General features: G+C 50.0%; 1 protein-coding gene across 2 annotated transcripts in view; it reads left to right on the plus strand.

Annotated features, from left to right (window-relative positions):
* The window catches only part of TTC7A (tetratricopeptide repeat domain 7A), a 314,521-nt gene that overhangs the window by 105,332 nt on the left and 182,402 nt on the right, over positions 1–26,787 (plus strand). For both annotated transcript variants that reach the window (XM_069954611.1, XM_069954612.1), the window contains one exon: positions 3,553–3,636. In XM_069954611.1, the coding sequence (XP_069810712.1) occupies positions 3,553–3,636 (84 nt within the window). The remainder of the gene's footprint in view (positions 1–3,552; positions 3,637–26,787) is intronic.

Below are 26,787 nucleotides of genomic sequence, written 5' to 3' on the forward strand. Positions count from 1 at the left end.
TGGGGGGGGGGGGCTGTATACTCCATCTGTACACCATATACCATGAGGTGTTAGTCATGTACACTGCAGGGTCATGTATACACATGGGGGGGGAGCTGTATACTCCATCTGTACACCATATACCACGAGGTGTTAGTCATGTACACTGCAGGGTCATGTATACACATGGTGGGAGGGGGGTGTATACTGCATCTGTACACCATATACCATGGGCTGTTAGTCATGTACACTGCAGGGTCATGTATACACATGGGGGGGCTGTATACTGCATCTGTACACCATATACCATGCGGTGTTAGTCATGTACACTGCAGGGTCATGTATACACATGGGGGGGGAGCTGTATACTCCATCTGTACACCATATACCATGAGGTGTTAGTCATGTACACTGCAGGGTCATGTATACACATGGGGGGAGCAGTATACTCCATCTGTACACCATATACCATGAGCTGTTAGTCATGTACACTGCAGGGTCATGTATACACATGGGGGGGAGCTGTATACTCCATCTGTACACCATATACCATGCGGTGTTAGTCATGTACACTGCAGGGTCATGTATACACATGGGGGGGAGCTGTATACTCCATCTGTACACCATATACCATGAGGTGTTAGTCATGTACACTGCAGGGTCATGTATACACATGGGGGGGCTGTATACTCCATCTGTACACCATATACCATGAGGTGTTAGTCATGTACACTGCAGGGTCATGTATACACATGGGGGGAGCTGTATACTCCATCTGTACACCATATACCATGAGCTGTTAGTCATGTACACTGCAGGGTCATGTATACACATGGGGGGGGGGGGCTGTATACTGCATCTGTACACCATATACCATGCGGTGTTAGTCATGTACACTGCAGGGTCATGTATACACATGGGGGGGGAGCTGTATACTCCATCTGTACACCATATACCATGAGGTGTTAGTCATGTACACTGCAGGGTCATGTATACACATGGGGGGAGCAGTATACTCCATCTGTACACCATATACCATGAGCTGTTAGTCATGTACACTGCAGGGTCATGTATACACATGGGGGGGAGCTGTATACTCCATCTGTACACCATATACCATGAGGTGTTAGTCATGTACACTGCAGGGTCATGTATACACATGGGGGGAGCAGTATACTCCATCTGTACACCATATACCATGAGCTGTTAGTCATGTACACTGCAGGGTCATGTATACACATGGGGGGGGAGCTGTATACTCCATCTGTACACCATATACCATGGGCTGTTAGTCATGTACACTGCAGGGTCATGTATACACATGGTGGGAGGGGGGAGCTGTATACTGCATCTGTACACCATATACCATGCGGTGTTAGTCATGTACACTGCAGGGTCATGTATACACATGGGGGGGGAGCTGTATACTCCATCTGTACACCATATACCATGAGCTGTTAGTCATGTACACTGCAGGGTCATGTATACACATGGGGGGGGAGCTGTATACTCCATCTGTACACCATATACCATGAGCTGTTAGTCATGTACACTGCAGGGTCATGTATACACATGGGGGGGAGCTGTATACTCCATCTGTACACCATATACCATGAGCTGTTAGTCATGTACACTGCAGGGTCATGTATACACATGGGGGGGAGCTGTATACTCCATCTGTACACCATATACCATGAGGTGTTAGTCATGTACACTGCAGGGTCATGTATACACATGGGGGGGAGCTGTATACTGCATCTGTACACCATATACCACGAGGTGTTAGTCATGTACACTGCAGGGTCATGTATACACATGGGGGGGAGCTGTATACTCCATCTGTACACCATATACCATGAGCTGTTAGTCATGTACACTGCAGGGTCATGTATACACATGGGGGGGAGCTGTATACTCCATCTGTACACCATATACCATGAGGTGTTAGTCATGTACACTGCAGGGTCATGTATACACATGGGGGGGGGGCTGTATACTCCATCTGTACACCATATACCATGAGGTGTTAGTCATGTACACTGCAGGGTCATGTATACACATGGTGGGAGGGGGGAGCTGTATACTCCATCTGTACACCATATACCATGAGCTGTTAGTCATGTACACTGCAGGGTCATGTATACACATGGGGGGAGCTGTATACTGCATCTGTACAGCAGACATATGTAACCTTAGATGGAGATGCTTCTAGATGTCTCGTATGGAACGCTGCCGTGTCATGTAAGAAACCAAAAACATATGGAGTCACAGCGGGGGCCCCTAGACTCCTGCAGGTACAGCTATACATTCAGATCGGGGGCTTAAAGGGGCATCAGATCAGTTGGGGTACAACTGCTGGGACCCCCACGATCATGAGGACAGGGGTCTTGTGTCCCACATCTGAATGGAGTGGTGGTCTGACATGAGTGGCCCTGATGAAGATAGCCGAACGCTGTATGTAGCTCTGTCAGCCCCCCTCCAGTCTCCCACCCTGAGGAGGGGATAAGTGTTGTAGGTTGGAGACCCCTTTAGGTGACGTATCCTCTGCCTGGCACGGCTTATGGCCACACTTCTTGCTTGGCTTGAGCGCCATGTAGAAGTGTTAGGTGCGGCTCACCTACTTTCCTCCTCTTACTACTGTAACATTGCACACTCTATAATACCACAGCTAAGAGGCTATCCTCGGATTACTGCTATGTGTGGAAATGAGGAGACGTTCACACTGCATTTTTCTGCATCTCTTTTGTTCCGTTTTTCCATTGACTTCTATTATTATTGAAAAAAAAAAAAGAGATGAAAACAGATCCGTTTTTTTAGCGCACACAAAAATGTGGTATAAAAATAAAACGGATGCGGTGTGATTTCATATTTAGATGTTTTTTTTTTTTTATAATGGAAGTGATTGAAATGGAAAAACAAATCAAAAGAGATGCACAAAGAGGTGTCCCCGGCCTTACATTTAGTATTCCTCAGTGCCCTGTGGTGGGTGTTCCTCAGTGCCCTGTGGTGGGTGTTCCTCAGTGCCCTGTGGCAGCTGTTCCTCAGTGCCCTGTGGCAGCTGTTCCTTGGTGCCCTGTGGCGGCTGTTCCTCTGTACCCTGTGGCAGCTGTTCCTCGGTCCCCTTTGGCAGATGTTTCTCGGTGCCCCGTGGCGGCTGTTCCTCTGTACCCTGTGGCAGCTGTTCCTCGCTGCCCCGTGGCGGCTGTTCCTCTGTACCCTGTGGCAGCTGTTCCTCGGTCCCCTTTGGCAGATGTTTCTCGGTGCCCCGTGGCGGCTGTTCCTTGGTGCCCATGGCGGCTGTTCCTAGGTGCCCCGTCACGGCTGTTCCTCGGTGCCCCATGTCAGCTGTTCTCGCTAACCTCCTGCCCGTGGGATCGGGTGTTATATGCTATTGCTTGATTAGTCAGTGGGGGCAGCAGTGGACACTGATTGGGCGACGCCATGTTCTGTTCCGATCGTGCAGGGGTCCATGAGGATGATAGCCATGAGGGGTTACGATATGGTATGGATGTTGATGAAAGCCGCTTTCCTTGTGTCTGGAGACCTCACAGCGCACCTCTCTTTCTCTTACAGTGTTTGGAGAGAGCTATGAAGTTTGCATTTGGAGAATTTCATCTCTGGTATCAGTTGGCGTTATCCATGATGTCGTGCGGCAAGGTAAGGGGGTCAGATCCCAGCTTAGGCCCCGTACACATCACCAGAATAGCCTCATAGCCTCCATATGTGCCGGGGAAGCCTCCTGCTGTATACCTGCACCATGTTCCACTGTACAGGCCTTTGGGGGGATGTATCACACATATCTCCTATCTTTCTTTCTTTCTTTCTTTCTTTTTTTCTTTTCTTTTCTTTCTATCCTATCTATCTCATATAGTCTATTTACTGTATGGAGGCATGTATCACATAAATATATATCCGACTAGACAATATACTTGGTGCTGCCCGGGTATAAAGTGTCAGGGTGTTAATTAGATTTGTTCCAAGGTCGCCCAGGGGGCCAATCTATACCCTTGTTTTTTTTTTGTTTAAGGGGAAATCGCCACGGGCCCTATATACCCCTATATACTCGACAGCTCTGCACTGTTTATGTTAATTGTAGCTTATGCACATTAGAAATAAGCAAAAAACTTCAAAGATCTTAAATACCTAAAAGCCAAACAGAGATGTCATGTGATCAGACTGTATACAGAGCCTGGTTATATACAACATTGGCAGTGTTATAAACAGAGCCTGGTTATATACAACATTGGCAGTGTTATATACAGCCTGGTTATATACAACATTGGCAGTGTTAAATACAGAGCCTGGTCATATACAACATTGCCAGTGTTATTGGAGGTCCTGTATACCTTTAGTATATAGTTGGTGGAGGTCCTGTATACATGTAGTGTATAGTTTGGGGGTCCTGTATGCCTGTAGTATAGAGTTGGTGGAGGTCCTGTATACCTGTAGTGTATAGTTTGGGGGTCCTGTATACCTGTAGTATAGAGTTGGTGGAGGTCCTGTATACCTGTAGTGTATAGTTTTGGGGTCCTGTATAGCTGTAATATATATAGTTGATGGAGGTCCTGTATACCTGTAGTGTATAATTTGGGGGTCCTGTATACCTGTTGTGTATAGTTTTGGGGTCCCCCCCGGCCAACTGCAGACCAAAAGTGTGTGTGTGTGTGTGTGTGTGTATGCAGAAATTCTGCAGCTTATAATAAGTGCATACACAATCCTGCATCCTGGCCCTCTTAGGCACTACCTTCCATCCTTGGTGAGGACAACACAGAAGAGGTTTCAAACTTTCTAATACTGTATACACTCCCCCCCTTGCAGGTACTCCTATACTGTATACACTCCCTCCCTGCAGGTAGCCCCCATATTGTATACACTCCCCCCTCAGGTAGCCACCATACTGTATACACCCCCCTCCCCTGCGGGTAGCCCCCATACTCTATACACTCTCCCCGCTTGCAGGTAGCCCCCATACTTAATACTCTCCACCCCACAGGTAGCCCCCATACTGTATACACCCCCCACCCCTGCGGATAGCCCCCATACTCTATACATTCCCCCCACTTGCAGGTAGCCCGGATACTCTATACACCCTCCCCCTGCAGGTAGTCCCTATACTGTATACCCTCCACCCCCGCAGGTAGCCCCCATACTGTTTACACTCCCCCCCCCCCCCCTTGCAGGTAGCCCCCATACTGTAAAGACTCCCCCCCCCTTCTTGCAGGTAGCCCGTATACTGTATACACTTCACCCCCGCTGGTTGCCCCCATACTGTATACACTCCTCCCTTTCAGATAGCCCCCATACTGTGTACACTACCCCCTTCAAGTCACCCCTTAATGTATACACTATATATACACTGTACACTGTTACTATATTTCTGTGGATGTGTTGTGAGGCAGCTGCCCTAGCAACCAATCAGATTCCAGCTCTCTTTGAAAATGAAAGTAGTAATCCCATTGGTTGCTGAGGCTTCCAACTGCTATTACTGCTGGGGAGCTGCAGCACTAATTATATTACCTGTGTGTGCAGTGTGGAGATTCTCCCATTTATCTCTATGGGGCACTCTTCCCCCTCCCACTCCCCTCCTGTACATCTGGCGGGGACGGGACATTTGCTGTAACCCTCCCAGGCACCCAATGTATCTGCCAAATTTGGGGTCAAATGGTTCAGGCGTTTGGAAGTCTATAGAAGACAGACAGACAGACAGACGGAAAGACTTTCATTTTTATGATCTAGATGATCCTGGACAAGCCGCATCCCTGGATCCTGGACAAGCGGCCTCCCTGGATCCTGGACAAGCCGCATCCCTGGATCCTGGACAAGCCGCATCCCTGGATCCTGGACAAGCGGCCTCCCTGCATCCTGGACAAGCGGCCTCCCTGCATCCTGGACAAGCGGCCTCCCTGGATCCTGGACAAGCGGCCTCCCTGCATCCTGGACAAGCGGCCTCCCTGGATCCTGGACAAGCGGCCTCCCTGGATCCTGGACAAGCGGCCTCCCTGGATCCTGGACAAGCGGCCTCCCTGGATCCTGGACAAGCGGCCTCCCTGGATCCTGGACAAGCGGCCTCCCTGGATCCTGGACAAGCGGCCTCCCTGTTTAAGGGGAAATCGCTACGGGCCCTATATACCCCTATATACTCGACAGTTCTGCACTGTTTATGTTAATTGTAGCTTATGCACATTAGAAATAAGCAAAAAACTTCAAAGATCTTAAATACCTAAAAGCCAAACAGAGATGTCATGTGATCAGACTGTATACAGAGCCTGGTTATATACAACATTGGCAGTGTTATAAACAGAGCCTGGTTATATACAACATTGGCAGTGTTATATACAGCCTGGTTATATACAACATTGGCAGTGTTACATGCAGCCTGGTTATATACAATGTTGGCAGTGTTATATACAGCTTGGTTATATAAAACATTGGCAGTGTTATATACAGAGCCTGGTTATATACAACATTGGCAGTGTTATATACAGAGCCTGGTTATATACAACATTGGCAGAGTTATATACAGCCTGGTTATATACAACATTGGCAGTGTTATATACAGCCTGGTTATATACAACATTGGCAGTGTTACATGCAGCCTGGTTATATACAACGTTGGCAGTGTTATATACAGCCTGGTTATATAAAACATTGACAGTGTTATATACAGCCTTGGTATATACAACATTGGCAGTGTTACATGCAGCCTGGTTATATACAACATTGGCAGTGTTATATACAGAGCCTGGTTATATACAACATTGGCAGAGTTATATACAGCCTGGTTATATACAACATTGGCAATGTTATATACAGCCTGGTTATATACAACATTGGCAGTGTTACATGCAGCCTGGTTATATACAACGTTGGCAGTGTTATATACAGCCTGGTTATATAAAACATTGACAGTGTTATACAGAGCCTGGTTATATACAACATTGGCAGTGTTATATACAGCCTGATTATATACAACATTGGCAGTGTTATATACAGCCTGGTTATATACAACATTGGCAGAGTGATATACAGCCTGGTTATATACAATGTTGGCAGTGTTATATACAGCCTGATTATATACAACATTGGCAGTGTTATATACAGCCTGGTTATATACAATGTTGGCAGTGTTATATACAGCCTGGTTATATACAACATTGACAGTGTAATATACAAAGCCTGGTTATATACAACATTGGCAGTGTTATATACAGCCTGGTTATGTACAACATTGGCAGTGTTATATACAGCCTGGTTATATACAAGCGGCCTCCCTGGATCCTGGACAAGCGGCCTCCCTGGATCCTGGACAAGCGGCCTCCCTGGATCCTGGACAAGCGGCCTCCCTGCATCCTGGACAAGCGGCCTCCCTGGATCCTGGACAAGCGGCCTCCCTGGATCCTGGACAAGCGGCCTCCCTGGATCCTGGACAAGCGGCCTCCCTGGATCCTGGACAAGCGGCCTCCCTGGATCCTGGACAAGCGGCCTCCCTGCATCCTGGACAAGCGGCCTCCCTGGATCCTGGACAAGCGGCCTCCCTGGATCCTGGACAAGCGGCCTCCCTGGATCCTGGACAAGCGGCCTCCCTGGATCCTGGACAAGCGGCCTCCCTGGATCCTGGACAAGCGGCCTCCCTGGATTTTTTTCTCCCCCTCTGGAAGAAATCAGAATGAATCCGTTCCGTCTGAGGTTCCGTCACAGCTGCGATGCAAAGTTTTTATTTCCTCATGGGTGAAATTCGAGCCGAGGCTGAAACTGAGCCGTATCTCAAAATACCGCTACGGCTATCGGATGTCAGTCCACCGAGCACCGGCCTATGGCGCCCTCATTAACTGAAGATGACACAATGAATCACCTGATGTCATATCACCCGCTGCTGGAGTTTAAGGAACAACTCCGCAGGAAGCCTGCTCATACATTATCCCGTCCAGCAGTCAGGATCACAATAGGCGTCACATCTCACCAAAAGACAATGGAAACCATAAACCTGAGCCGGTGGGACGGGGGTGCGGCTGCCAGTGGTCACAGGGCAGCCGTTATGTGCTCTATGTAGAAGCTGTGGGACCTCTGCAGAGTATGGGACACCCTGAAACTCCTGCCTAAAAAGGAAAGCCTTAAAGGGGTATGAAAGGGGCAAATGTTTATTTTATTTTTTCAAATAAACTAGTGTCAAAAAGTTAGAGAAATTTGTATATTACTTGCATTAAAAAAAATCCCCAGTCTTCCAGTACTTATCAGCTGCTGTATGTCCTGCAGGAAGTGTTATATTCTATTCAGTCTTCCAGTACTTATCAGCTGCTGTATGTACTGCAGGAAGTAGTGTATTCTCTCCAGTCTTCCAGTACTTATCAGCTGCTATATGTCCTGCAGGAAGTAGTGTATTCTCTCCAGTGTGACACAGTGCTCTCTGCTGCCACCTCTGTCCATGTCAGGAACTGTCCAGAGCAGGAGAGGTTTTCTGTGGGGATTTGCTGCTGCTCTGGACAGTTCCTGACATGGACAGAAGTGGCAGCAGAGAGCACTGTGTCAGACTAGAGAGAATATAACACTTCTTGTAGGACATACAGCAGCTGATAAGTACTGGAAGACTGGAGATTTTTAAATAGAAGTAAATTACAAATCTCTATAACTTTCTGACACTATTCCCCCCCTAAAGAGGCCACTGAAAATGTCTGGGACATGTCTGCCGCTGATTGACAGTTTTGTGTTCTAAATTTGACAGTGGAATTTGGCAAGCCGGTGACTAAGCTTGAGCTGAGTGCGGGCAGCCATGTGATGGCCAGGTAGCCGGCAGTGGGTGGTACTCTGCCGCCATGTCTGTTACTCTGCCGCCGTGTCTGTTACTCTGCCGCCATGTCTGTTACTCTGCCGCCATGTCTGTTACTCTGCCGCCATGTCTGTTACTCTGCCACCGTGTCTGTTACTCTGCCGCCATGTCTGTTACTCTGCCGCCATGTCTGTTACTCTGCCGCCATGTCTGTTACTCTGCCGCCATGTCTGTTACTCTGCCACCGTGTCTGTTACTCTGCCGCCGTGTCTGTTACTCTGCCACTGTGTCTGTTACTCTGCCACTGTGTCTGTTACTCTGCCACCATGTCTGTTACTCTGCCGCCGTGTCTGTTACTCTGCCGCCATGTCTGTTACTCTGCCACCGTGTCTGTTACTCTGCCGCCATGTCTGTTACTCTGCCGCCATGTCTGTTACTCTGCCGCCATGTCTGTTACTCTGCCACCGTGTCTGTTACTCTGCCGCCATGTCTGTTACTCTGCCGCCATGTCTGTTACTCTGCCGCCATGTCTGTTACTAGGCGTCTGGGTCTCACATGGGATCATGGCGACATGGATTTGGTTGCCGTCCTACCGGTCCCCTTTGCTTGCCGTCACACCACATAGTCCCCTTTGCTTGCCGTCACACCACATAGTCCCCTTTGCTTGCCGTCACACCACATAGTCCCCTTTGCTTGCCGTCACACCACATAGTCCCCTTTGCTTGCCGTCACACCACATAGTCCCTTTGCTTGCCGTCCTACCGGTCCCCTTTGCTTGCCGTCACACCACATAGTCCCTTTGCTTGCCGTCACACCACATAGTCCCCTTTGCTTGCCGTCCTACCGGTCCCCTTTGCTTGCCGTCACACCACATAGTCCCTTTGCTTGCCGTCACACCACATAGTCCCTTTGCTTGCCGTCACACCACATAGTCCCTTTGCTTGCCGTCACACCACATAGTCCCTTTGCTTGCCGTTACACCACATAGTCCCCTTTGCTTGCCGTTACACCACATAGTCCCCTTTGCTTGCCGTTACACCACATAGTCCCCTTTGCTTGCCGTTACACCACATAGTCCCCTTTGCTTGCCGTCACACCACATAGTCCCCTTTGCTTGCCGTCACACCACATAGTCCCCTTTGCTTGCCGTCCTACCGGTCCCCTTTGCTTGCCGTCACACCACATAGTCCCTTTGCTTGCCGTCACACCAGTCCCCTTTGCTTCCCCAGCTGGTACATCTGCCTGGGAACCAGTGAAATAGATCTGAGCTGGAAATAGCTGAGGCCTTGTAGGGATAGGAGGGGATTCCTGGGGCCGCACGATCCCCCTCTGTCCCACAGGATTCCTGTACTTGTCTCTGCAATGCGTCATCCTTGATGCCAGGCCGCACTGTATCTGCCGGTGGTAGTGTCAGGACGGGCCGGATGGTGCGGCCACCACAGGAGGCGATCACTCATAATACAGTCCACAGGCTGAAGAGAAGGAGAATGTAAACTTTGCCCTTTGTGTCTACTTGTACATTCAGCTGCCTGCCCGGCTGTCAGGCCCCGCCGCTGCCAGCTTATTAGTACCACAGCAGCGTGCCATGTATCGGCCATGTATGTGCCGTGTGTGTCATATATGGGCCATGTGTAAGCCATGTATGCGCCATGTATATGCCATGTATGTGCCTTGGGTGTCATGTATGTGCCATGTATGCACCATGTGTGTGTCATGTATATGCCATGTATGTACCTTGGGTGTCATGTATATGCCATGTATGTGCCATGTATGCACCATGTGTGTGTCATGTATATGCCATGTATGTGCCTTGGGTGTGTCATGGGTGTCATGTATATGCCATGTATTTGCCATGTGTGTGTCATGGGTGTCATGTATTTGCCATGTATGGGCCATGTATTCGCCATGTGAGTCATGTATTTGCCATGTATTTGCCATGTGTGTGTCATGGGTGTCATGTATTCGCCATGTATGGGCCATGTATTCGCCATGTGAGTCATGTATTCGCCATGTGAGTCATGTATTCGCCATGTGAGTCATGTATTCGCCATGTTTGCCTTGTATGGGCCCCGATGTGTCGCCCCTCATGTACCAAACCACCAAATTAACATATTAATAAAACTGCCGATTTACTGGGAAACAAACGCTATGGGGACATATTGGCGGGTCGGAGACTTCTAACCTGCTGTTAGTTTACCTGTAATACAGCGTCGTCTTTCGATCAAGATCCCCATTGCCTGACCAGGACGATAACACAGGATGGGCGCTGCCATATTTCCCCTCACTAAACTCCAATGGGCCAACCGGACAATGTAAGGATTGTGGGGGCCGCCCCTTCTGCTGCTCTCTGCTGTCTGTGCGTTTAATAGCGGGAACGAGGGGTAAGCGAGCACTAGGCTTTCAGGTCGACGCTCACTTCCCCTTCAATATAAGGCAGTGTAATAGCACAATAGAGCGAGCGGGGAACGAGGGGGAAGCGAGCACTGGGCTGACAGGTCGATGCTCGCTTCCCCCTCAATATCAGGCCATGTAATAGCACAATACAGAGAGAGGAGAACGAGGGGGAAGCGAGCACTGGGCTGACAGGTCGGTGCTCGGTTCTCCTCAATATCCTGTCTTGTAATAGCACAATACAGCGAAAAGGAACAAGGGGGAAGCGAGCACTGGGCTGACAGGTCGATGCTCGCTTCCCCCTCAATATCAGGCCATGTAATAGCACAATACAGCAAAGAGGAACGAGGGGGAAGCGAGCACTGGGCTGACAGGTCGATGCTCGCTTCCCCCTCAATATCAGGCCATGTAATAGCACAATACAGCGAAGAGGAACGAGGGGGAAGCGAGCACTGGGCTGACAGGTCGGTGCTCTGTTCTCCTCAATATCCTGTCTTGTAATAGCACAATACAGAGAAGAGGAACGATGGGGGAAGCCAGTGCAGGTTGGCGCTTACTTCCCCTCAATGTTGTGTCGTGTAATACGGCCTTCAGAGACAAATGATGGCTGGAGGTCCCAGCAGGGAGGAATGTCGCCATCATCTTCTTCTCTAAGGGTGAATTCACACCTACCAGAGTTTGCAGCAAAATCCGCTTCGAATCCTGGTACTGTAATCGTCAATGGGGTTTCATATACGTTACATACATATGTATGTACCGCCGACCCCTTTAACCTCCCGCAGCATACGTTACCTGGTCCGCGCTCCGGCTGGATCTGAGGCTCCCGGCTCCCGTAGGTCCCGCTCAGCCAATCAGTGCATGGCCCCGCAGCAGTCACTGATTGGCTGAGCGAGGCCTACGGAAGCCTCAGATGCAGCCGGAGCGCGGACCAGGTAACATATGCGGGGGGGGGGGGCACATATGTATGTAACACATATGGAACCCCATTGAAGATCACAGTACCAGGATTTGCAGTGGATTTTGCTGAAAACTCGCAGCGTGAAATCCGCTGTGAATCTGGTACGTGTGAAGCTACCCTTAAGGTGAATGGCAGTCAGCTAGTGGCAGGCGTGTGGTTAGTGGTGGGCTGCATTCACACCATGCTTAAAGCTTTATATAAAAACTTTCAAATAAAAAAACAACAGCAGAAACCTGAAATATACAGTGAGGGGTGCGCTGTATGGATCCCCTGTATAGTGTGTGTATATAGCTGTATAGAGGGAGGCTATTGGTTCGCTGTCCCCCTTCAGCCTTATCTTGGCCTCTGTGATTCCCAGGGGAGTTTGCTGTAGAGATAGTGGGATAGTATATGGCTGGGGGGCTTTCTTCTTGACACAGCAGCCATAAAGCTTTGTGTGATGCAGTCTAGTGCTTCAGGCTGAGCTGCAGTACCAGACACGACCCATGGACAGCGGCAGCGCTATTTCTGAGACAGAGCAGCCATACACAACCCTTGTAACATGAGCCGTATGTTATTGTTCATGTGTTACATGGAGGAAGGATCCATACGTGTCTGTATATTCCATAGAATAGTACACAGATCACTGAAAGTCTGAGGAAACAGGATATAAACTCCCGATCTATAGGAACTTCTGCGCGGACCCGAGCTTGCGCCATTTGATTACCGGTGGCTGAAGAAGCTGGATAAGGGGGTGTGGGTGGATACGATTTCCAGGGCTCCTGACAGACCAGAGCGTGCTTGAGATTCGCCCATCCCTACTAGGTACTATAGAGACCCCGTCCACATGTACAGGTCTATGGAACCCACTAAGAAACCAGTAACGGTGTAAAACCACAGACTCCACCATGTTGTCTGTGACATCTCAGTCCTTTCTGGGATCTGGTAGCTCCTCTCTCGGTATTAAAAAGTGGATAACCAGTCACTATCATTACCCTTGTCCATTCACCGCTAGTATATTGGTGCACGCCCTATTGGATTAAGTCTCTTTTTACCTCACTTGTTCCTGTGGGGGCACTTGGAGACCCCCGTCATCTACTGTATGTGTGTGATGGATACGTAGGCTTCTATAAGACATCGTAGGGCAATGTGGCGTCCTGCTGGACCTTTGTCTGTTCTGCGTTATTGGATGCATCTCGTGCTGTCACCGGCATCTTGTGCTGTCACCGGCATCTCGTGCTGTCACCGGCATCTTGTGCTGTCACCGGCATCTCGTGCTGTGACAGGCTGCCCTGGACGTCAGAATATCTGTGATGAACGGTGGTCTCTGTGTCCAAAACTGATACCTGACCGGATGTCCCTCTGACTGTCCGGCCGCTGTCCTTATAGCCGCTCTCACTCACACTTGTAGATGTCGAGGCCGTTCTGATGGCAGCATCGCTGTCCCCTGACTGTCCGGTCGCTGTCCTTATAGCCGCTCACACAATGTTTGTAGATGTCGGGGCCGTTCTGATGGCAGCATCGCTGTCCCCTGACTGTCCGGTCGCTGTCCTTATAGCCGCTCTTACTCACACTCACATTTGTAGATGTCGGGGCCGTTCTGATGGCAGCATCGCTGTCCCCTGACTGTCCGGCCGCTGTCCTTATAGCCGCTCACACATTTGTAGATGTCGAGGATGTTTTCTAATTTTTCATCCTCGTTTCCAGTAGAGTAAAAAAAAAGTAGCATTGGGCAGATCCTTTGGTTTTCGGGCAGCGTTTCAGCTCCTCTTCCTCCCACCTTCTCCATCAAAGCTTTATTTTTTCTGGCACGATGGCTGTAACTCATTACATAAGAGTGCGGAGAAATCATTGCCCGAGCCCATTCCGAACACGACAGGAAGACGCTCTTATAAATGGCAGTACTAACGTCTTACATGTGGCACAATGGTAGAGCGGGTAAGAAGTGTCACATGGCATGGAGACCTGTACACTGACCGTCCCAGCAGTGTCACATGGCATGGAGACCCGTACACTGGCCGTCCCGGCAGTGTCACATGGCATGGAGACCCGTACACTGACCGTCCCAGCAGTGTCACATGGCATGGAGACCCGTACACTGGCCGTCCCGGCAGTGTCACATGGCATGGAGACCCGTACACTGGCCGTCCCAGCAGTGTCACATGGCATGGAGACCCGTACACTGGCTGGCCCAGCATTGTCACATGGCATGGAGACCCGTACACTGGCCGTCCCAGCAGTGTCACATGGCATGGAGACCCGTACACTGGCCGTCCCAGCAGTGTCACATGGCATGGAGACCTGTACACTGGCCGTCCCAGCAGTGTCACATGGCATGGAGACCCGTACACTGGCCGTCCCAGCATTGTCACATGGCATGGAGACCCGTACACTGGCCGTCCCAGCAGTGTCACATGGCATGGAGACCTGTACACTGGCCGTCCCAGCAGTGTCACATGGCATGGAGACCTGTACACTGGCCGTCCCAGCAGTGTCACATGGCATGGAGACCTGTACACTGGCCGTCCCAGCAGTGTCACATGGCATGGAGACCTGTACACTGGCTGGCCCAGCAGTGTCACATGGCATGGAGACCTGTACACTGGCCGTCCCAGCAGTGTCACATGGCATGGAGACCTGTACACTGGCTGGCCCAGCAGAGGAAGCAGCTCTGAGCGCCCGCCGGCCTGTCACTGGCCTGTAGTATGATACTAGACTGGCAAAACCTCGATGCTTTGCTAAGGAAAACACACCTAAATAGTTGCAGTCCCACAATCCCACAACATAATCAGGGGCATAGGTACCATGAAGGCAGACCACACCACTCGTACGGGGCCCGCTAACCTGGACTGGCATCTGGTGTTAAATGCTGCCTTTGACTTCCCGCCCTGCCAGTCTCTCCTGTGTCCTGGAGGCAGCATAGTTGACATCACTGGAAGTGAGAAGGGATACGGGGGGACTGCCGGGCCAGGTGAGTATGAGTATGGGGCCCCATATCAAAAGCTGTACTGGGCGGGTAGTGGTGTACAGTGTTTTTCTGTTGTGTCCCATGAGTCCTAGCTACACCCCTGAGTTACCAGCCACACCAAGCCTGTTAGTTGCTGTCAGGGCTAACAGACACATGATGCCTTAACACACAGGCTTCTCTTCTCAGTGCCCCCCATTATTGTGGCAGCCACAGATCCCGATAGAGACCAGAGTCCCTGTTCCTCCTCTGTCAGAAGAAGTCTGGGGCCCCGCCCACTTGTCAGTGTAAACTTGTAACCTCCTCTCTATATCAGTAAGTAGAGAGGTGGGAATCTCCAGGACGGTTGGGTCTGAGCGTTTAATATGAAGAAGCCGGACGCAGCCCTCGGGGGTCTGACCTGGATTCCGCCTGTGGTCTGTGACTATCCGTGTTTTGCAGGCAGCCTTAGAGCGGCATCAGGCCTCATTGCAGCATATCCATCTTCTGACATAACCCCTGGAGACGTAGCCACCATGAATGACAGACCCCTCCTGCCCCCGACCACGGCGCAGACTATGAACGGACATTACCAGAGTGTTCCTGTCAGGAATAGATAGTGCCGCACATCCTTCTATTGTGCCGCACAGCACAGTGCCGCACCGCATAGTACCGCACATCCTTCCTTCGTGCCGCACATTCTTCCATCGCACCGCACAGCACAGTGCAGCACCGCATAGTGCCGCATATCCTTCCTTTGTGCCGCACAGCACAGTGCCGCACCGCATAGTGCTGCACATCTTTCCATCGTGCCGCACATTCTTCCTTCATGCCGCACAGCATAGTGCCGCACATCCTTCCATCGTGCCGCACATCCTTCCATCGTGCCGCACCGCATAGTGCCCCACATCCTTCCATCGTGCCGCACCGCATAGTGCCGCACATCCTTCCATCGTGCAGCACATCTTTCCATCATGCCGCACAGCATAGTTCCACACCACATAATGCCGCACATCCTTCCATCGTGCCGCACAGCATAGTGCCGCACCGCATAGTGCTGCACATCCTTCCATCATGCCACACATCCTTCCATCACGCCCCACATCCTTCCATCGTGCCGCACCGCATAGTTTTGCAGATCCTTCCATCGTGTCGCATACCGCATAGTGCCGCACATCCTTCCATTGTGTCGCATACCGCATAGTGCCGCACATCCTTCCATTGTGTCGCATACCGCATAGTGCTGCACATCCTTCCATCATGCCGCACACCGCATAATGCCGCACATCCTTCCATCATGCCGCACAGCATAGTGCCGCACTGCATAGTGTCGCAGATCCTTCCATCGTGTCACATACCGCATAGTGCCACACATCCTTCCATCGTGCCGGACACCGTATAGTGCCGCACATCCTTCCATTGTGTCGCACACCATATAGTGCGGCACATCCTTCCATCGTGCCGCACATCCTTCCATCATGCCGCACACTGCATAGTGCCGCACATCCTTCCATCGTGCTGCACACCAGATAGTGCCGCACCGCATAGTTTTGCAGATCCTTCCATCGTACCACATGGTGCCGCACATCCTTCCATTGTGCCGCACACCGTATAGTGCCGCACATCCTTCCATCATGCCGCACACCGCATAGTGCTGCACCGCATAGTGCCGCACATCCTTCCATCATGCTGCACACCGCATAGTGCCGCACATCCTTCCATCGTGTCACATACCGCATAGTGCCACACATCCTTCCATCGTGCCGCACACCGCATAGTGCCGCACATCCTTCCATCATGCTGCACACCGCATAGTGCCGCACATCCTTCCATCGTGTCGCATACCGCATAGTGCCCCACACCGCATAGTGCCGCACATTCTTCCATCATGCCGCACACCGCATAATGCCGCACATCCTTCCATCGTGCCGCCAGCATAGTGCCGCACCGCATAGTGCTGCACATCCTTCCATCGTGCTGCACACCGCATAGTGTTGCACATCCTTCCATCGTGCCACACACCGCATAGTGCCGCACATCCTTCCATCGTGCTGCACACCGCATAGTGCTGCACAACCTTCCATCGTGCTGCACACCGCATAGTGCGGCACATCCTTCCATCATGCCGCACACCGCATAGTGCCGCACATCCTTCCATCGTGCCGCACACCGCATAGTACCGCACATCCTTCCATCGTGCTGCACACCAGATAGTGCAGCACCGCATAGTTTTGCAGATCCTTCAATCGTACCGCATGGTGCCGCACATCCTTCTATTGTGCCGCACACCGTATAGTGCCGCACATCCTTCCATCATGCCGCACACCGCATAGTGCCGCACCGCATAGTGCCGCACATCCTTCCATCGTGCCGCCAGCATAGTGCCGCACCGCATAGTGCTGCACATCCTTCCATCGTGCTGCACACCGCATAGTGTTGCACATCCTTCCATCGTGCCACACACCGCATAGTGCCGCACATCCTTCCATCGTGCTGCACACCGCATAGTGCTGCACAACCTTCCATCGTGCTGCACACCGCATAGTGCGGCACATCCTTCCATCATGCCGCACACCGCATAGTGCCGCACATCCTTCCATCGTGCCGCACACCGCATAGTACCGCACATCCTTCCATCGTGCTGCACACCAGATAGTGCAGCACCGCATAGTTTTGCAGATCCTTCAATCGTACCGCATGGTGCCGCACATCCTTCTATTGTGCCGCACACCGTATAGTGCCGCACATCCTTCCATCATGCCGCACACCGCATAGTGCCGCACCGCATAGTGCCGCACATCCTTCCATCATGCCGCCAGCATAGTGCCGCACCGCATAGTGCTGCACATCCTTCCATCGTGCCACACACCGCATAGTGCCGCACATCCTTCCATCGTGCTGCACACCGCATAGTGCTGCACAACCTTCCATCGTGCTGCACACCGCATAGTGCGGCACATCCTTCCATCATGCCGCACACCGCATAGTGCCGCACATCCTTCCATCGTGCCGCACACCGCATAGTACCGCACATCCTTCCATCGTGCTGCACACCAGATAGTGCAGCACCGCATAGTTTTGCAGATCCTTCAATCGTACCGCATGGTGCCGCACATCCTTCTATTGTGCCGCACACCGTATAGTGCCGCACATCCTTCCATCATGCCGCACACCGCATAGTGCCGCACCGCATAGTGCTGCACATCCTTCCATCGTGCCGCACACCGCATAGTGCCGCACATCCTTCCATCGTGCCGCACACCGCATAGTGCCGCACATCCTTCCATTGTGCCGCACACCGCATAGTGCCGCACATCCTTCCATCATGCCGCACACTGCATAGTGCCGCACATCCTTCCATGGTGCTGCACACCAGATAGTGCCGCACCGCATAGTTTTGCAGATCCTTCCATCGTACCGCATGGTGCCGCACATCCTTCCATTGTGCCGCACACCATATAGTGCCGCACATCCTTCCATCATGCCGCACACCGCATAGTGCTGCACCGCATAGTGCCGCACATCCTTCCATCATGCCGCACACCGCATAGTGTCGCACATCCTTCCATCGTGCCGCACACCGCATAGTGCCGCACATCCTTCCATCGTGCCGCCAGCATAGTGCCGCACCGCATAGTGTCGCACATCCTTCCATCGTGCCGCACACCGCATAGTGCCGCACATCCTTCCATCGTGTCGCATACCGCATAGTGCCCCACACCGCATAGTGCCGCACATTCTTCCATCATGCCGAACACCGCATAATGCCGCACATCCTTCCATCGTGCCGCCAGCATAGTGCCGCACCGCATAGTGTCGCACATCCTTCCATCGTGCCGCACACCGCATAGTGCCGCACATCCTTCCATCGTGCCGCACACCGCATAGTGCCGCACATCCTTCCATCGTGCCGCACACCGCATAGTACCGCACATCCTTCCATCGTGCTGCACACCGCATAGTGCTGCACATCCTTCCATCGTGCTGCACACCGCATAGTGCTGCACATCCTTTCATCGCGCTGCACACCGCATAGTGCCGCACCGCATAGTGCCGCACATCCTTCCATCGTGCTGCACACCGCATAGTGCCGCACCGCATAGTGCCGCACATCCTTCCATCGTGCTGCACACCGCATAGTGCCGCACCGCATAGTGCCGCACATCCTTCCATAGTGCCGCACCGCATAGTGCCGCACATCCTTCCATCGTGCTGCACACCGCATAGTGCCGCACCGCATAGTGCCGCACATCCTTCCATCGCAGATGAAGTGTGTGACACCGGCTTTCTGTCTTGTTCGTTAGTTTAGAGCAGTTGCTAGGCGACCGGCGTCGGAGCAGTCTGTCTGTCTTTGCCTGATGGCTGTGCAGCTTGGGTGAGAAGATTCCTCATATACAATCAGCCAGGACAGAAAGACATCCAATAATCCAGCACCGCAGATCATCCAGTAATCCAGCACTGCAGATCATCCAGTAATCCACCACCGCAGAGCATCCAGTAATCCACCACCGCAGAGCATCCAGTAATCCACCACCGCAGAGCATCCAGTAATCCAGCACAGCAGAATATCCAGTAATCCAGCACCGCAGAGCATCCAGTAATCCAGCACAGCAGATCATCCAGTAATCCACCACCGCAGATCATCCAGTAATCCACCACCGCAGAGCATCCAGTAATCCACCACCGCAGAGCATCCAGTAATCCACCACCGCAGATCATCCAATAATCCAGCACCGCAGATCATCCAATAATCCAGCACCGCAGATCATCCAGTAATCCAGCACAGCAGAGCATCCAGTAATCCACCACCGCAGAGCATCCAGTAATCCACCACCGCAGAGCATCCAGTAATCCACCACCGCAGAGCATCCAGTAATCCACCACCGCAGAGCATCCAGTAATCCAGCACAGCAGATCATCCAGTAATTCACCACCGCAGAGCATCCAGTAATCCAGCACAGCAGATCATCCAGTAATCCACCACCGCAGAGCATCCAGTAATCCACCACCGCAGAGCATCCAGTAATCCAGCACAGCAGATCATCCAGTAATCCACCACCGCAGATCATCCAGTAATCCACCACTGCAGAGCATCCAGTAATCCAGCACCGCAGAGCATCCAGTAATGCAGCACAGCAGATCATCCAGTAATCCAGCACCGCAGAGCATCCAGTAATCCAGCACAGCAGATCATCCTGTAATCCAGCACCGCAGATCATCCAGTAATCCACCACCGCAGATCATCCAGTAATCCACCACTGCAGAGCATCCAGTAATCCAGCACCGCAGAGCATCCAGTAATCCAGCACAGCAGATCATCCTGTAATCCAGCACCGCAGATCATCCAGTAATCCACCACCGCAGATCATCCAGTAATCCACCACTGCAGAGCATCCAGTAATCCAGCACCGCAGAGCATCCAGTAGTCCACTACCGCAGAGTCCACCACCGCAGATCATCCAGTAATCCAGCACAGCAGAGCATCCATAATTTTTCCATCATTTCCCCCCATAGCCTCTATACTGACTCCCATACATCTCACACACAGAGGAGACGGGATCTTTTTCCCCTAAACCTAGAGGACACCCCTAAAAGCAGCGGCAGCAAGGAAGGCATTATAGAGCAGAAATCAAAAGTATAAGCTGTAAATCACACATTGGGAGAAGTGATCCATTTATAAGAGTCTCTTACTACCTCTAGCTCTCGTCAGCTTCCCCTCGCTTCCCCCATTCCCGCTTCATAGACCTCCATGAGCAGCATGTAACTGATCTCTCAGTGAACTCTTATATAAGAATGAAGAAAAAGTTTTGGAAGGAGAGAGGAGCAGTATAGGAACCTGGACAATAAAGCATTTTTCTCTGATAAGATATATTATAAATGTTTATTCTCAAAGGGGTACTCTGGCGGAAAATGTTTTCTTTTAAATCAACTGGTGTCAGAAAGTTAGATAGATTTGTAATTTTTGTCTGTTAAAAAATCTCCAGTCTTCCACTTCTTATCAGCTGCTGTATGTCCTGCAGGAAGTGGTGTATTCTCTCCAGTCTGACACAGTGCTCTCTGCTGCCACCTCTGTCCATGTCAGGAACTGTCTAGAGCAGCAGCAAATCCCCATAAAAAAACCTATTCTGCAGTCCAGACTGGAAAAAATACTACTTCCTGCAGGACATACAGCAGCTGATAATTACTGGAAGACTGGAGATTTTGAAATAGAAGTAAATGACTTGAGGCCTACTCCTGCCTCATACTGTATGTCATCCCTTATAGGGAAGGTCTTTGCCTGATGCAGCAGCTATCCTTAGCTGTAGACCTTCCGCCTGTGCCGGCCTAAACCTGAAGCCTGAATACTCTCCCAGTGAGCGGCAGCTCCGTATAACCGAGATCACATTGACCCCTACAGACCCCTGTTACTGTATCCAAGTGTTGACCCTGTGATTGTACATGAGTGTCGCCCCTGTTACTGTACCTGAGTGACACTCCTGTTACTGTACCTGAGTGTTACTCCTGTTACTGTACCTGAGTGTTACTCCTGTTACTGTACCTGAGTGTCACTCCTTTTACTGTACCTGAGTGTCGCCCCTGTTATTGTACCCGAGTGTCGCCCCTGTTATTGTACCCGAGTGACACTCCTGTTACTGTACCCGAGTGTCGCCCCTGTTACTGTACCTGAGTGACACTCCTGTCACTGTACCCGAGTGACACTCCTGTTACTGTACCTGAGTGACACTCCTGTTACTGTACCTGAGTGACACTCCTGTTACTGTACCTGAGTGACACTCCTGTTACTGTACCTGAGTGACACTCCTGTTACTGTACCTGAGTGTCGCCCCTGTTACTGTATGTGACATTTTAAAAATTAACTACTACTCATCTCACCAAGTGATACCAACATAATACAAATTTTTTGGTTCAAAACATATTTTCCTGTTTTTCCCCTCTAAATCCTAGAAGCCGCTTATCGTTAGGTCGTAGATTTAAGCCCTCTGTGGTTTTCTTTTTGTCTTTTGCAAATAGGATTTACAGAGGAAGTATAAAAAACATAAAAAAAAGAAAATCAGTGACTAGTTGCTGATGTGATTTCCCTAGCGGCGTCCCCATTAGGTCCTGATTGCTGCTCAGGAGAGCCGGACAATCTCTTTCTATGTAAGTGGGGAGATTGGTGGTAACGCGCAGTCGGAGAGCCCGGCAGATTGAGGAGCTTAGTCTTATCCTGCAAGGTCTCCATGTTACTTCCCACAGAATGACACAAATTGGATATAGTGTATACTAATCTCTGGCTTACTGTTCTTCATTTATCTTTATCTGCAGCATTGGCTGAGTTTCCGCTATGTTACAGGTGATTCAGAGGTCGCGGCACTGACTCTCCGTAGTGTTAAGGAGTCCGGTCATTCTGGATCTGCCGTCCCCACAGTAAGGTGGTGCAGAGTTCAGGGAGTTATTATATGTCTTGGCTCTGTAGGCTGCCAGCTTTCCCATGGACTGTACCTTGATGAGCCCTACATTCTCCTCTCTTCTGGCACTCCATCCTTTGGCCGACCTCATCACCAGCTTAAATACAACTGTTATTTTATTTTATCAACATCCTTTGATCATTTTTTTTTTTTTATACCAGGGTTAAGTGGACTATGCTTTGGATAATAACATAGCTTTCTCCCTGGTGGTCCAGTGTTAATAACATAGCCTGAGTCCAAATGGTCCAATGTCAGTAATATAGCCAGATCCCTGTTGGTCCAGTGTTATTAACATAGCCTTCTCCCTGGTGGGTCAGTGTTATTAACATAGCCTTCTCCCTGGTGGGTCAGTGTTATTAACATAGCCTTCTACATGGTGGTACAATGTGAATAACATAGCCTTCTACATGGTGGTACAATTTGAATAACATAGCCTTCTACATGGTGGTACAATGTGAATAACATAGCCTTCTCCCTGGTGGGTCAGTGTTATTAACATAGCCTTCTCCCTGGTGGGTCAGTGTTATTAACATAGCCTTCTCCCTGGTGGGTCAGTGTTATTAACATAGCCTTCTACATGGTGGGTAAGTGTTATTAACATAGCCTTCTCCCTGGTGGGTCAGTGTGAATAACATAGCCTTCTACATGGTGGTACAATGTGAATAACATAGCCTTCTCCGTGGTGGGTCAATGTTAATAACATGGCCTTCTCCATGGTAAAAAAAGGCTATGTTGTATTGACCCCCAGCTTCTCTCCCCGGTGTCAACGCATCAGCTCTGATGTCACAGGAGGCGTGGCTGGATCTCTCACCACTCTGAGTGGTTCACGACTTCACAATCCCTGACTAGCCGCTCCAGCCAAAACCTGAGCAGCAAGGAGTGACAGAAGCAACTTCACTGATTGTGCAGTAGTTTGCAGTGAAGTTAGAGCTATATTCACACGTTGCAGTTTCATTGCAGTACTTCAGCGTCTTAACAAAAATGATGCAGTAACACAATGAAATGATGCTAAGCACTGTGTGGTATTACAGGTAGGGAATACAGCGTACTATGTGGTATTACAGGTAGGGAATACAGCGTACTATGTGGTATTACAGGTAGGGAATACAGCGTACTATGTGGTATTACAGGTAGAGAATACAGCGTGCTGTGTGGTGTTACAGGTAGAGAATACAGCGTGCTGTGTGGTGTTACAGGTAGAGAATACAGCGTGCTGTGTGGTGTTACAGGTAGAGAATACAGCGTGCTGTGTGGTGTTACAGGTAGAGAATACAGCGTGCTGTGTGGTGTTACAGGTAGAGAATACAGCGTGCTGTGTGGTGTTACAGGTAGAGAATACAGCGTGCTGTGTGGTGTTACAGGTAGAGAATACAGCGTGCTGTGTGGTGTTACAGGTAGAGAATACAGGGTGCTGTGTGGTGTTACAGGTAGAGAATACAGTGTGCTGTGTGGTGTTACAGGTAGAGAATACAGCGTGCTGTGTGGTGTTACGGGTAGAGAATACAGCGTGCTGTGTGGTGTTACAGGTAGAGAATACAGTGCTGTGTGGTGGTACAGGTAGAGAATACAGTGCTGTGTGGTGTTACAGGTAGAGAATACAGCGTGCTGTGTGGTGTTACAGGTAGAGAATACAGTGCTGTGTGGTGTTACAGGTAGAGAATACAGCGTGCTGTGTGGTGTTACAGGTAGAGAATACAGCGTGCTGTGTGGTGTTACAGGTAGAGAATACAGTGCTGTGTGATGTTACAGGAAGAGAATACAGCGCTGTGTGGTGTTACAGGTAGAGAATACAGCGTGCTGTGTGGTGTTACAGGTAGAGAATACAGTGTGCTGTGTGGTGTTACAGGTAGAGAATACAGTGTGCTGTGTGGTGTTACAGGTAGAGAATACAGCGTGCTGTGTGGTGTTACAGGTAGAGAATACAGTGTGCTGTGTGGTGTTACAGGTAGAGAATACAGTGTGCTGTGTGGTGTTACAGGTAGAGAATACAGCGTGCTGTGTGGTGTTACAGGTAGAGAATACAGCGTGCTGTGTGGTGTTACAGGTAGGGAATACAGCGTGCTGTGTGGTGTTACAGGTAGAGAATACAGTGCTGTGTGGTGTTACAGGTAGGGAATACAGCGTGCTGTGTGGTGTTACAGGTAGAGAATACAGCGTGCTGTGTGGTGTTACAGGTAGAGAATACAGCGTGCTGTGTGGTGTTACAGGTAGAGAATACAGCGTGCTGTGTGGTGTTACAGGTAGAGAATACAGTGCTGTGTGGTGTTACAGGTAGAGAATACAGCGTGCTGTGTGGTGTTACAGGTAGAGAATACAGTGCTGTGTGGTGTTACAGGTAGAGAATACAGTGCTGTGTGGTGATACAGGTAGGGAATACAGCGTGCTGTGTGGTGTTACAGGTAGAGAATACAGTGTGCTGTGTGGTGTTACAGGTAGAGAATACAGCGTGCTGTGTGGTGTTACAGGTAGAGAATACAGTGTGCTGTGTGGTGTTACAGGTAGAGAATACAGCGTGCTGTGTGGTGTTACAGGTAGAGAATACAGTGCTGTGTGGTGTTACAGGTAGAGAATACAGCTTGCTGTGTGGTGTTACAGGTAGAGAATACAGTGTGCTGTGTGGTGTTACAGGTAGAGAATACAGCGTGCTGTGTGGTGTTACAGGTAGAGAATACAGCGTGCTGTGTGGTGTTACAGGTAGGGAATACAGCGTGCTGTGTGGTGTTACAGATTACAGTTATCCTGTGCTCTATTCCCTCTGTATAACGCTGTTATCCTTTGTTCTATTCCCTCTATATAACCCTGTTATCCTGTGCTCTATTCCCTCTGTATAACGCTGTTATCCTTTGCTCTATTCCCCCCTTATAACGCTGTTATCCTGTGCTCTATTCCCTCTGTATAACACTGCTATCCTGTGTTCTATTCCCTCTGTATAACGCTGTTATCCTGTGCTCTATTCCCTCTGTATAACACTGCTATCCTGTGCTCTATTCCCTCTGTATAACGCTGTTATCCTGTGCTCTATTCCCTCTGTATAACGCTGTTATCCTGTGCTCTATTCCCTCTGTATAACGCTGTTATCTTTGCTCTATTCCCTCTGTATAACGCTGTTATCCTGTGCTCTATTCCCTCTGTATAACGCTGTTATCCTGTGCTCTATTCCCTCTGTATAACGCTGTTATCCTGTGCTCTATTCCCTCTGTATAACGCTGTTATCCTTTGCTCTATTCCCTCCGTATAACACTGTTATCCTTTGCTCTATTCCCTCTGTATAACGCTGTTATCCTGTGCTCTATTCCCTCTGTATAACGCTGTTATCTTTGCTCTATTCCCTCTGTATAACGCTGTTATCCTGTGCTCTATTCCCTCTGTATAACGCTGTTATCCTGTGCTCTATTCCTTCTGTATAACACTGCTATCCTGTGCTCTATTCCCTCTGTATAACGCTGTTATCCTGTGCTCTATTCCCTCTGTATAACGCTGTTATCCTGTGCTCTATTCCCTCTGTATAACGCTGTTATCCTGTGCTCTATTCCCTCTGTATAACGCTGTTATCCTGTGCTCTATTCCCTCTGTATAACGCTGTTATCCTGTGCTCTATTCCCTCTGTATAACGCTGTTATCCTGTGCTCTATTCCCTCTCTATCCTGTGCTCTATTCCCTCTGTATAACGCTGTTATCCTGTGCTCTATTCCCTCTGTATAACGCTGTTATCCTTTGCTCTATTCCCTCTGTATAACGCTGTTATCCTGTGCTCTATTCCCTCTGTATAACGCTGTTATCTTTGCTCTATTCCCTCTGTATAACGCTGTTATCCTGTGCTCTATTCCCTCTGTATAACACTGTTATCCTGTGCTCTATTCCCTCTGTATAACGCTGTTATCCTGTGCTCTATTCCCTCTGTATAACGCTGTTATCCTTTGCTCTATTCCCTCTGTATAACGCTGTTATCCTTTGCTCTATTCCCTCCGTATAACGCTGTTATCCTTTGCTCTATTCCCTCTGTATAACGCTGTTATCCTGTGCTCTATTCCCTCTGTATAACGCTGTTATCCTTTGCTCCATTCCCTCTGTATAACGCTGTTATCCTTTGCTCTATTCCCTCTGTATAACACTGTTATCCTTTGCTCTATTCCCTCTGTATAACGCTGTTATCCTGTGCTCTATTCCCTCTGTATAACGCTCTTATCCTGTGCTCTATTCCCTCTGTATAACGCTCTTATCCTGTGCTCTATTCCCTCTGTATAACGCTGTTATCCTGTGCTCTATTCCCTCTGTATAACACTGCTATCCTGTGCTCTATTCCCTCTGTATAACGCTGTTATCC

Source organism: Dendropsophus ebraccatus, chromosome 15 (assembly GCF_027789765.1).
Source record: "Dendropsophus ebraccatus isolate aDenEbr1 chromosome 15, aDenEbr1.pat, whole genome shotgun sequence".
NCBI lineage: Eukaryota > Metazoa > Chordata > Amphibia > Anura > Hylidae > Dendropsophus > Dendropsophus ebraccatus.